Source organism: Zalophus californianus, chromosome 10 (genome assembly GCF_009762305.2).
Source record: "Zalophus californianus isolate mZalCal1 chromosome 10, mZalCal1.pri.v2, whole genome shotgun sequence".
NCBI lineage: Eukaryota > Metazoa > Chordata > Mammalia > Carnivora > Otariidae > Zalophus > Zalophus californianus.
This window is the reverse complement of record NC_045604.1, coordinates 78,831,775-78,843,804: the sequence shown is the minus strand read 5'-3', so window position 1 is coordinate 78,843,804 and position 12,030 is coordinate 78,831,775. Positions and strand designations below refer to the sequence as shown.

The 12,030-nt window shown below is 47.4% G+C and overlaps 1 protein-coding gene across 5 annotated transcripts in view; it reads left to right on the top strand.

Annotated features, from left to right (window-relative positions):
• Positions 1-3,774: 3,774 nt before the first annotated feature.
• The window catches only part of TXNDC11 (thioredoxin domain containing 11), a 59,314-nt gene continuing 51,058 nt past the window's right edge, over positions 3,775-12,030 (top strand). For 3 of the 5 annotated variants that reach the window (XM_027613378.2, XM_027613377.2, XM_027613376.2), the window contains exons 1-2: positions 3,775-4,163; positions 10,764-10,980. In XM_027613378.2, coding sequence (XP_027469179.1) covers positions 3,907-4,163; positions 10,764-10,980 — 474 coding nt within the window. In that variant the 5' untranslated portion in view covers positions 3,775-3,906. Of the gene's footprint in view, positions 4,164-10,763; positions 10,981-12,030 lie in introns of those variants that run through there. The other 2 variants (XM_027613380.1, XM_035722533.1) reach the window with 2 other exon arrangements.

Genomic DNA, 12,030 nt, shown 5'->3' with positions numbered 1-12,030 from the left:
GATGTCTTTCATTTTTTGGTGTGGTCGTCCCCCCCCAAAGAATTATTGAAAATGGGCCCTAAAATCACAGTTTTGATTTTTTTTTAATGCCTTTAAGCAATTAGTGATAGTATGCAAATTAGACATGATAGCATCTTTTCACTCTGTCCCACTCTCTCCCAGATTTGGGTTGATAAGCAGCTTCTCTTGTTCAGTGACCTGTTAACTCTTCTGGGGCTCTTCTGTGTTACATTCAGATGCATGAGTAGCAAGGAGACAAACAGCCAGCTAGGATGTGGGCCATGGGTTTCCACAGATGACTGGCACAACGGTCTCAATAGGGCTGTTGGTTGGCAGGATGGCCGGCAGACACAAAGACAGAGCTAAGCTGTCCTCTGGGACCCTGACCTGCTTCAGAGACTGGGACACGGTGAACTAGGAAGAAGAGTGGTCTGCAGGGTGTGGGGTGGGGGTGGGGGACTGCTATGTCCTGAGGATGTTACCAGTGCTCTGTCCTTGTTGGGGTTGGGGGTCGGGGGCAGTGGTGGATGGGCTTGGAAGACAGGGATCTGCTGGGCTGTGATGTGCCAAGCCTTCAAACCCTCACACAGGGCGCCTGGGTGGCTCAGTTGGTTAAGCGACTGCTTTTGGCTCAGGTCATGATCCTGGAGTCCCGGGATCGAGTCCCACATCGGGCTCCCTGCTCAGCAGGGAGACTGCTTCTCCCTCTGACCCTCTTCCCTCTCGTGCTCTCTATCTCTCAGTCTCTCTCAAATAAATAAATAAAATCTTTAAAAAAAAAAAAAAAACCCTCACACAAAGTCACTTCCTCGTGACGCCCTTGAATGAGTGGGTTTAGGGGGGTAACGGAAAAGGGTCTTGGTTCCTGTATGTGAGTCCGGCCACCGTGGAGAGGAGGATATAGCTGCCGGTAGTGAGATGAGACAAGTAGAACATCTAGAAGAACCAGAGGCTGCCTGTGACTCCTTGAAGACAGGAGAGACTCTTGTTTTGCCTCCACGTGCGGGAAGGCAGTTGGGACCAGTTTTACTTGGTGGATGCATTAGGAGTGCATCTTATTTGCCAAACAGATAATCTGTTATGGGTGACATTTTCTGTAGAATAGACTCGTAGTGTTATTTTCCTACCAGGTCTCTAGTCTGATGGCCTTCATTACATTTTTTCATTGTTGTACTTTCTTCCAAACTCTTTTGTTTTTTTCCCCCCCAGGGAGGAAAGCAGATGTTAAAAAGTGGTCTCTGGTGGTCTGTTTCAGTTAACAGATAAAAAAGTCAGTTGTCTTAACTTTTGGAATCCACGCTAGAAACTTAGTTTGAGATCCTGTGAGTGGCTGAGAACTCAAAAACTCTTTAGTTGGCCTGGAGAGATTAGAATATAGACTTCTTGTATTTGTTGCAAGGGAAGAATAGCAAGTTCTAGAAAGCCAAATCTGGGGTCCTGATACAAGGTCTCCAAGAAACAGCCACCATTGTCCAGACCGCCCAGGCTCAGGGCGTAGGCTTCCCTCCTCTAATACCTGCCAACCTGTACCTTGTCAGGCATATCCTGTTTGCTAAGTAAATGCTTAGAAGCTTTAAAAGTTAATGAGCATTATTTCAACATATACTCTCCCCGCCCCCTTCTCAGACTCCACCAACTTGATCGTGGTGTAAAAAGTGGCTATGAAAGCTCAGATATGGGTCGATGTGGACAAGTTATGGCTGTCGGAACCCTGAAGAGCAGTGTAGCCTGACCCTGACAGCCTGGTGTGTTCAGAAATGAACTTAATCAGTTTCAGAAGTACATTCTGGTGTCAGAGCAGCACGAAAATGTCTAGAGAGAGAAGAGAAAATGAACTGCCTTTTTAAATCCAGGGCAGTTTCCTGGCCTATGAGACGTCACCTTGCATTGCCACAAGGTATTGTGGGTCTTAAAAGAGAACCCACAGGCAGCGAAAGTTCTTTGGACCTTATAAAGGCCTGTGCCAATGACAGGTGTCTCTTATAGAAGTGTAGGGTGGATTCTGTGCTAGCCACCTACAGTGAATGGAGACTGGTGACTTTGGCCATATTTGTTTCCCTTAGTAATACACCAGTGACCTCAGATCTACACAGACAAATCAAGAGGGACTAGAAATGCTAAAATAAGGTTAATATTAAAAAAACCTAGAAACAGATTTTTTTCTTGGCGTCTATAAAAACAAGATTATATAAAACAGTATGAAAACACTGTATTACCGAGTTTGTAATATAACATGAAAAAGTAAAAGCACAGGAACGGGAAGAGGAAACGGAGCTATGTTGGAGAAGCTTCCATCTCTTACTGGAATTAAGGTAGTATAATCTGAAGTAGAAATTTTGGAAAAAATCTAGTCAAGTGACTTTCAAGCCTCGGTTTTTCTTGCCATCTGTGGGGTGAGTCCAAGCAGCACTGTACAACAAAATGGTAGGTGTAAATAAGCTACCAACGTCCTGGGCCTCAGTGGTGGACACACTGAATGCCATGGCTCCCTAGCAAGGTAGCCAACACTAGCCACACCTTAACATCCCTGGAAGCCAGGCACCAGGCTCACCCAGCTGCCCTGGGGCAGAGGTGAGGTCTCACCTTAGCTTCTGGTTCTCGCTAGCCCATGCTTTTTGTTTTGTTTTTTGCCTGCAGTCATACTGCCCTGGTTCCCTCAGAATTTTATTTGCCCAGTTTTGTGATTATTCATAGTCATCTGCAGCCTCAGCAGCTGTGTAAGTATGGACTTACTTCGCCCCAGGTACGCTTGTTTCTCCCCCTCATGGCAGTGATTCCTTTCTGTCACTCTCAAATCGCATTTCATCCCTCACTGACTTGTCCTTTATAATCACAAAATTTTAGAAAGGACCTAACATTTAGAGTCAGAGACGTTTCAGAGAGTCCGCAGTGGGTCACTGGTCACCCGGGCAGCCTGCCTTTGAGTCTGAATTTCCCATCTATTAGCTTTGCGGCCTCAGTCAAGGGACCTTCAAGCCTCGGTTTTTCTTGCCATCTGTGGGGTGAGTCCAAGCAGCACAGACCCTTCCCCAAGGGCTGACGTGGTGGGAGCTGAGGCTCTCGGGCACACGCCGCTTAACTGATGCAGATCGTGCACGCTGGGAGACTACAGTAATTGAGATTTAGTGAGATCTCACTGTGGGCCTGGCGCTTTCGGTAAATCATCTCATTTATCCTCAAAACAACCCTGTGGGAGAGGTACTGCTATTACCCTCCATTTTACAGACGTGCAAACCGAGGCCGAATGACCTCTCCCGCCCGCCTCACTTGTGGGACCCTGGGCACCTCTCGTCCCTGCATCTATTTTCGTAAGGTTAAGCGGGGATAATTAACGGCACCTATGTTCCCCGGGGCCTGTACGGACTCGCGAGCACGACTGCCATCATCATCATGGCACTTAAGACTCAGCAGGCCAAGCGGCGACTCCCGGATTCCCGAGCTCCCAGATCCCGCGCTGGGAGGATCCCGTCGTGGACTGGCCGGACGCTCGACCCGCGCCTGCGCAGACTCCGCGGGCGGAGGGCGGAGCCTGTGGGACGACAGCTGGCGGCCGCAGGGGCGCTTGTGGCGCGACTATCCGCGCAGACTCCGTGGGCGAGGGGCGGGGCCCGCTGGGGGCGGGGCTGTCAGGCGGTGTCGGCATCCGCGCAGACTCCCTGAACGGGAGGCGGGATCACCGGGGGGGGGGCGGGGCCGCCGGGAGGGGCCGGCATCCGCGCAGACTCCGTGGGCGGGGGCGGAGCCGCCTGCGCGGGGGCGGGCGCCGCGGCGGCGGTGTGGCTGACGTGGAGGGTCCGGGTTAGCGGGCGCGGCTGGCTGCGGGATTGGGGAGCGACGGGCCGGGCCGGGCCCTCGGGCCCGAAGCGGCGGCGGCGGCGGTATAAAGCTGGCGACAGGGAGCATGTAATGTCGGAATGCGGAGGCCGCGGCGGCGGCAACAGCAGCAGCAGCAGCGACGACGCCGAGGACGAGGGTGGCGGCGGCGGCGGCGGCCCCGCGGGCTCCGGCTCCCTCAGCCCGGCCCCGGCTGGAGCGTCCTCGGCGGGCCGGCTCCGTCGCGGGCTGCGCGGCGCCTCCCTCATGGCGCGCCGGCGACCCGAGCTGCTCTGCGGGGCCGTGGCGCTCGGCTGCGCGCTGCTCGTCGCTCTCAAGTTTACCTGCAGGTGAGGCGGCCCGCAGCCCCGGGGCCCCGGCCGGCGGCGCAGGGCCGGCTCGGGGCCCGCAGGGTCCGGGGTTGGAGCGGCCTTCGCGGGGGGAAGTGAGGCCTGGCTTCGCCTGGAGCCACGGACCCGACCCTGCTCAGCCTGCGGCCGTGCCCGCCACTTTCCCCGCGGGCCGGCCGGCCAACCGGGCGAGGTTTTCGGGTGCTACTCGGGACCCTTCCTTCATCCCATTTTAGCACCGAAGTTAGTGGGCCACGTTCTGAGCTGCTCGTCACCTGTTGGGGTTTCTTGGGGGGGGGGCGCACCTGTCACTTCTGCCCAGGCTGTAGGACCCTCATTTAACACCCATCTGGTTTCCCTTATGCCGCAAGTGTAATGATTCACAACTGTTAAGAGCCCCAGACCCCTTCGACAATTCGTGCACTCATCGATCTAACGATTATTCATCCACACGTGCTGCTGCGGTGGGTAACACTCACCCAGGTGAGCGTTGAAGATAAAAATCCCACTCTCCTTTCCAGTGGGACAGGCAGTAAACAACTTAATATAATTTTAAAGGGCTTCTGTAAGTGCTCTGCGGGGAATAGAAGGAATGAGGGTGGGGCAGAAAGGCCTTCGTGACCACAAGACCTAGGAAGCTCACCCGGGGAGGAGGAAGGGGCCAGCCCTGGGAAGGTTTGGGGGAAGAGTGTCCAAGGTAGAGGGAGCAATAGGGGCAAAATCTGGACAGGGCTGTAGTTTTACTGGAGCTGGAAGGAAGGCCTGGGTAGGCTGGACCATAGTGAACAGGAAAAAAATTAAAGTTACTGTGCCTCTTTTGGGGAAGGTACCCAAATACAAAATGTACTTTAAATTTCACGAGTACTTTTGGTCTCCCAAGTCCTCAGTGTATCTTCTCGGACTCCCAATTTGTAAGTCTGTTGCAACTGACTGGCCTGTTAGCCAAGAGGAAGATTTCAACTTGCAACATTTTTACCGAGTGTGTTGAGCATAGCATGTGGTCTCTGTTGTCAGAGAGGCGTCAGAGGTTTGGGAATTTCAGTGAAAGGAGACAAATTATGATAACTGTTATTGATCATTTGCCAAGTACCAGCAGGGTTGCTCATCCTTGGCACTTGGGCAGAGGGGCTGTCCTGAGGGTGTTTAGCAGTATCCCTGGCTTGTACCTACTAAATACCCATAGCACACAGCCCTAGATATGACAACCAAAAATGCCTCCAGACATTGCCAAGTGCCCCCTGGGGAACAAAACTGCTTGCTTGAGCACTGCAGCTCACTTACATCAGTGCATTTATTTCTTTACTACATAATCTGAGAGCCTAGTATGGACCCAGTAAAGGCTCAGTCCCCAGTAAAGTCTGGATATACTCTTATCCTTCTAGGTTATAGATGAAGGAGTTGAGCTTTGGTCATGTTACAAAACTTGCCCCAAATCACACCCACCTATTAAATGGCTGAGCTGGAATTTGAATCCTTTATTGTTAGGTACTAGGCTCTTAACCTCGCTCTTTATCATGTGCTGCGCAAAGGAACATATATGAAGTATTTTACAACGTGGAATTGCAAGATGTCTTTGGGTTCAATTTTGGAAGAGAGGTCCATTGTGTGTGGACGTCCGTGTCTGTCCCTGACACCCCCCCCCCCCCCCCCGCACCCGACTCCCCGCAGCTCCAGGGGTGGGGAACTTACTGACATCCGTTCGTCCATAGAAATAATGCTTCGTGTTTTTTCTGAAAGAACATGACTTTAAAAAGCTAAGAAAGTCCTTTGAGATTTGGGGAAGAAGGAAGAGTGTAAATCCATTGTGGCAGGCAGAGCACCTACCTGCTTCGGAATAGGAGTGAGCCAGTGAATGGCCGCTTGCCTGTCCCTCTTCTTCCTATGCCACTGGCAAAGCTGGAGAGTCTTTTAATAGACTGAACTTGATTTTTTAGAGTCTTGTTTGATTGAATGGTGTCCTGATACTGTTGTAGGCTCGAACATTTCTGACCCCCTTCTTCTATTTTACTTTTAAGATTGTTGCATTAATGAAGACAGGAGCTTACGAGAAAGTAGGATTTTTTTCAAAATTTTATTTTTATTAATAGCACCAGGCCTAAAATAAGGGACAGCCCTCCTCAGTTTTGGTTGCTTAGCTGAGTTCAAACCAGATAATATAAAAAAGGTTGATTTGGGGTGGAAACACAATAATTGTGCATTTTGGGGCCTTTAATCTTTATTTTACCTGCCCTTCTATTCATTGAATCCCCTTGACTGCATCCTACTCCCTTTCCTTTCGCCCTGATTTTGGAGGGAAAAAGTTGTGTCTGTATCTGTGTATGTGTGTGTGTGCATATGTTCATTTTCCTTTTTTGCATTTTGTGATTTCAAAGCTGCTTCAGATCCTCTTCAGAAGGAGGTGTAATGTGCACGTTTCATACAAAATTTGGGAGTTGCAACCTGCCCTTTTTGCTTGCAACTAGCTCTTGTGTTTTTCGAACCTGAGACTGAGCCTTCAAATCTTCAGGAAATCTTTGATCTCGGTAGAGTTTCTCAAAAACCTGTAGCAAGTTTAAGAGTTAGATAGAAACTTGTGAATGTTTCTGGTGGAGCAGAGGCAGATGTTTGTCTTCCCTGGTTAATGTTTGCTTTTCCATGGGCCACGTATTTTATCTGGCTGGTGGACTTTAGGAGCCGCTCCGAACACGCAGAGCAGTAATACTAAGTGGATTATTTTCCTTTGTTTGGCTGTCACAGACCTACACTTTCCCTCAGATTGTGTTATTTAACACTCAGCATGCAGTTTGACTAGTAGAAGAATCATCTCGAAAGAGGGGAATTTTGGAGCCTTTGATAACGCGTCACGCAGGGCCTTCTTCATCTCTTTGCATGGCTGCCTGTCATTCAGGTCTCGGCTTAAAAGATTCCCTGTCACCTCACCCTGTTAAATTCTCCACCTAGCAGTGATCCTTTTGTGGGTTTTTGTTTGTTGCGTACGTGTTCGGTTGTATGTCGTCTCCCTTGAGAACATTTTCGTGCTTTCAGCTGTAGCCTGGGTACCTGCAGTACGGTTTCTGAAGCATACAAACATTTGCTCAGTGAACATTTTTTTTGAAGATTTTATTTATTTATTTGACAGAGAGAGAGAGACAGCGAGAGAGGGAATACAAGCAGGGGGAGTGGGAGAGGGAGAAGCAGGCTTCCCACCGAGCAGGGAGCCCGATGCGGGGCTCGATCCCAGGACCCTGGGATCATGACCTGAGCCGAAGGCACACGCTTAACGACTGAGCCACCCAGGCGCCCCAGTGAACATTTTTTTTTCAATTATTGTGTAAGTGACTGAGTTTTTCAGGTTCTGGAGATCTTTTGCATAGACGAAGCTCCCTGATGACAGGGTTAAAATGGTAGTTTGAGTGAATACATAGGAGATTTGTTCTCTTAATACCGCTACTTTATGATATTAATAATTTTTGGTTAAAAATAGGGAAGAAATAGATTTATTTTATTTTTTTAAAAAGATTTTTATTTATTTGAGAGAGAGAATGAGGTAGAGAGCACGAGAGGGGAGAGGGTCAGAGGGAGAAGCAGACTCCCTGCTGAGCAGGGAGCCCGATGTGGACTCGATCCCGGGACTCCAGGATCATGACCTGAGCCGAAGGCAGTTGCTTAACCAACGGAGCCACCCAGGCGCCCGGGAAGTAATAGATTTAAACCTGTCTTAATTCAGGAAGCTAACACCTTCTAGATGCAGAGGAGGACATGGGATTCTTTCCTTAATGCTAAATGACCCAAGGCTCTTAGAGGAGGTAGGGTCTTGGGTGTTTAGGTTTTCCTTTTTGGTTCTCAATATCTTGTCTGTCTGCTGGGCGTCTCAGAGCTGGCACACTTTCCTTCTTGTTCTTCCTTCCTGCTACCTTGCTGTATTCTGAGAAGCCAGATTATCAAGTTAGTTTGAACACATATGTGAACATAGAACATAATGATGTGGCCCTTAGGATCATGCCTAGTAAAGCAAATGAGCCTCTGACACTTTGATTCTGAGTGTTCTTGATTATGTCTATCTCTGTGGGTTCATATTTACTTTGCCTTTGCATATGTTCAGGTGAGGTAGGAGGGTCGGTTCGTTTCACAAATTATCGAACTTCAGAGGACCAGGCACCATAAACGGTGAGGCTCTAACAGTGAAAAAAATAGGGTTCTTGCCTTCAGGGAGTTAATGATGTGGTAGAGTGAATTGGTAATCGGTAAAAGAAGTCAGTTACTGATTGTGGTGAGGGGTATAAAAGCAACCAACAGGGAGCTGAGAGAGAAAAAATGAGGTCTCCTACTTTGGGTAGAGTTGTCAGAGGAGGAGACACACCAGCCAAGATGTTTTTCTCATCAGCTTCATGGTGGTATATTTTATTTTCAGTAAAATTGCACATTTTACATATACAGATTAATTACTTTTTTTTAAAGATTTTATTTATTTGACAGAGAGAGACACAGCGGGAGAGGGAACACAAGCAGGGGGAGTGGGGAGAGGGAGAAGCAGGCTTCCCCGCGGAGCAGGGAACCCGATGTGGGGCTCGATCCCAGGACCCTGGGATCATGACCTGAGCTGAAGGCAGACGCTTAATGACTGAGCCACCCAGGCGTCCCCAGATTAATTACTTTTGATAAATTTAACCACCTCCATCCTTTCAGTCAAGATAGAGAACGTTTCCTCCTCCCCAGAAAGTTTCCTCAGTACCCCTCTGCAGTCAGTGTCCCTGCCCCACTTCCCACTCTAGATAGTCACTGGTGTGATTATTTTGTTATAGATTAGTTTTGGAATTTTATATAATGCATTCATGTTATATGTATTCTTTAGTGTCTGACTTCTTCAATGTAATTATTTTGAGATTCATCCAGTTATAGTATGTATCAGTTCTTTTATTGTTGAGTAACAATTAATTGTAAGAATATACCCCAGTTTATTCTTTCACTTAATGAGTTACTCCAGCTTCTTTATGCTTACTATTTAGATAATTTATCTTTTCCCATCCTATGCTTTCATCCTATGTTTTATGTTTAAAATCGGTCTCTTTTAGACAGCATTTGGTAGGTCTCGCTTCATTATCTAGTCTGGCATTCTCTTCCTCTTAATTGGGTGGTTTAGTCCTTTTATATTTAATGTAATATTTAATTACATATTTAACGTAATATTTGATATTGTTGGGTATAATCCTGCCTTCTGGCTGTTTGTTTTCCATTTGTGCCTTCTGGTTTTTGTTCCTTCCTTGGTCGTTTTCTGCCTTTTGGGTTAATTGAATCTTTTCTAGGGTCTCTTTTAATTCTGTTGGTTTCTGGGCTAAATCACGGTAATGGTTTTATGCCATGGTAGTGCAGATGTGTGAACAGCTCAAGGTGTTCATTAAGCTCCTTTCACCTGGTGGGGTGCAGCCTCAGCCAAGATATTTTGTCTTGATGGGAAAAATAGTGGCAGCTCTGTGACTTCAGACCACTTGTTCATTCTTTTCTGTCTTCTCTTGGTCTCTCCCTTTTGGGAACTTCAGGTACTCAGGAAGACTGTTTTCCAGTTAAAATGGGCTGATACTTTGTTATTCATCTTTATTAACCTTTGGATCATGATATTGTTAACCTTAAAAATTAAACAGTTATTTTACCAGAAAAATGGGTTTATTCAGAAATAGCAGAGAATTGCAATCCAGGACATGCAAGCTGTGGCAAATCATAGGCAAGTCCCACAGACAAAGGAGAACAACATTATCTTATGGAGAAGGGGGAAGATGGGAGGGGTAGTTGTGAAAGAAAGTCCATTGGAGAGAAGCAAGAGTTTGGGGGGGATGACAGTTTTTCAATGGCTGATTGCTGGAGTAGTCAGTCTTTTTGTAGGAGTTGTTACATCTTTTCCTGTTGGGGCTTGTAATTCTTTTCCTGTTGAGGATTCTCCTGTTGGAGTCTAATTGATCATTTTTTTCCTGTAATTGACATGGAGAGGTGCTGGCTCCCCCTTCTGGCCTCCCCGCTCCATTTTAGTGGCTTCCCAATATATATATATATCTGGAGAAACTACATTATTATTTATTACTTTTGCCTGAATGCCCTGGGTAAGTACAGGCCAACTCCAGCTCATAAACATAATGTTTTCTCAGAGTGGGTCGATGATAAGAATTTCCCATAGAAATCTTACTAGTGGTAGCCACGAGAGCTCCCTCCCTTTAGTTCTGAGCAAGCTCACTGGTTGTTCTGAAGCTCTGGAGATCAGTGGCTCCTTTGGCGAGCCAGGTTGCAGAGAGGTGAGGGAGGAGTGTGTTGGGTGTGGGAGGCAAGAATAGGGATTATTCTAAGACCTCCTTCTCCTCTGCTCTCTGCTGCCTTCCCACCCCACACCTGGGGAGACAGTATTAGAGAGTTGTTTTCAGCATATTGGTCACATCTCGCATTCTCTCAGCTAAATATTGCCTTAGCACAGCATATTTTTTACTCCTCGGTGATGTTTTAGAAACTCCATGTTCTTATTCAATCTTATTCAAAAATCCCAGAGATTGTTCTCTTAAGCTTCGATCTCCCTCCACATAAAGCTGTTTTTAGAAGAAGATAAACTTAGCAATCGTGTTTGTGTTTGCTCTTTTGTAGTCGAGCAAAAGATGTGATAATACCAGCAAAGCCACCTGTCAGCTTTTTCTCCTCGAGGTCTCCGGTGCTTGACCTCTTCCAGGGGCAGCTGGACTACGCAGAGCATGTTCGCCGGGACTCAGAGGTGGTGCTGTTGTTCTTCTACGCTCCGTGGTGTGGCCAGTCCATTGCTGCCAGGTCAGAGATTGAGCAAGCAGCGGGTCAGCTTTCAGACCAGGTAATGCTGACACTCAGCCTACAAATAGATGAGCCAGCCCTGTGTGCAGGGCTGGTTGTTCCCAGAGAGACCCCTTTACCCAGCTGGCTGACTGAGCCAGGGTGAAGGCCAGGAGCCTTACTTTAAAAAAATTGTAAAGCCTTCTGTAAAGAAAAAGGATTTCTGATGGTGAGGGTCATAAGTTGGTTAGAGGCAGGAGAGGGGGCAGGAGAGGGAAACACTGAGCTGTGTTTCCTTGTGATGCAGGTCAGTGTTCATCTCAGGGTGCCATGCTGTTTGGTTTCAATGCTGAAAAGCCTAGTTGAATATCCATTGGATACTTGTCCATGAGTTATTTTCTTTCTTTCTTTTTTTTTAATATTCACATTATTTATTAGAGAGAGAGAGCGCACGCGTGTGTGTGCATGCACATGGGGTTGGGGTGGGTAGGGAGGGGCAGAGAGAGAATCTTAAGCAGGTTCCATGCCCAGCATGGACCCCGATGCAGGGCTGGATCTCACCAGCCTGAGATCAATGGCCTGAGCCGAAACCAAGAGTCAGACTAAGCCAACCAGGTGCCCCGCTGTAAGACAGATTTATATGTCATGACTACAATGTAACATGCTGACCTTTTAAAAATACTTGGACCAAATAAATAAATAAATAAAAGTAAAAATAAAAAAAAAAAATAGAAATACTTGGACCAGAGCTATATGCAACAAATACTTAATGAAGGTTAACCTTTGTGCTAGACCAAAGGGCTGGGCAAATGAGTCATCTGTATGGCAGTGGTTTTCAACCCAGTGGATCCCAGTTGCCTTTTATAAAACAAATATTTTATGAGGTGTCTTTTGCTGTCCTGAAAAGGAATTCATAGATGATAAAACTTCCTTGCACATTAAATTGCAAAAGAACCAATCCACTAATATTATAATTATAAAGGTGGGGGAAACAAAAGTAACACAGTCAGGTCATGTGTGTTTCAGGATGTAAATGCTCGGGCAAAATAGGTCCTGGTCCCTTTATGGAGAACTGTTGGGGGCAGACCGGTAGAGGTGTGTTGTGTTAGAG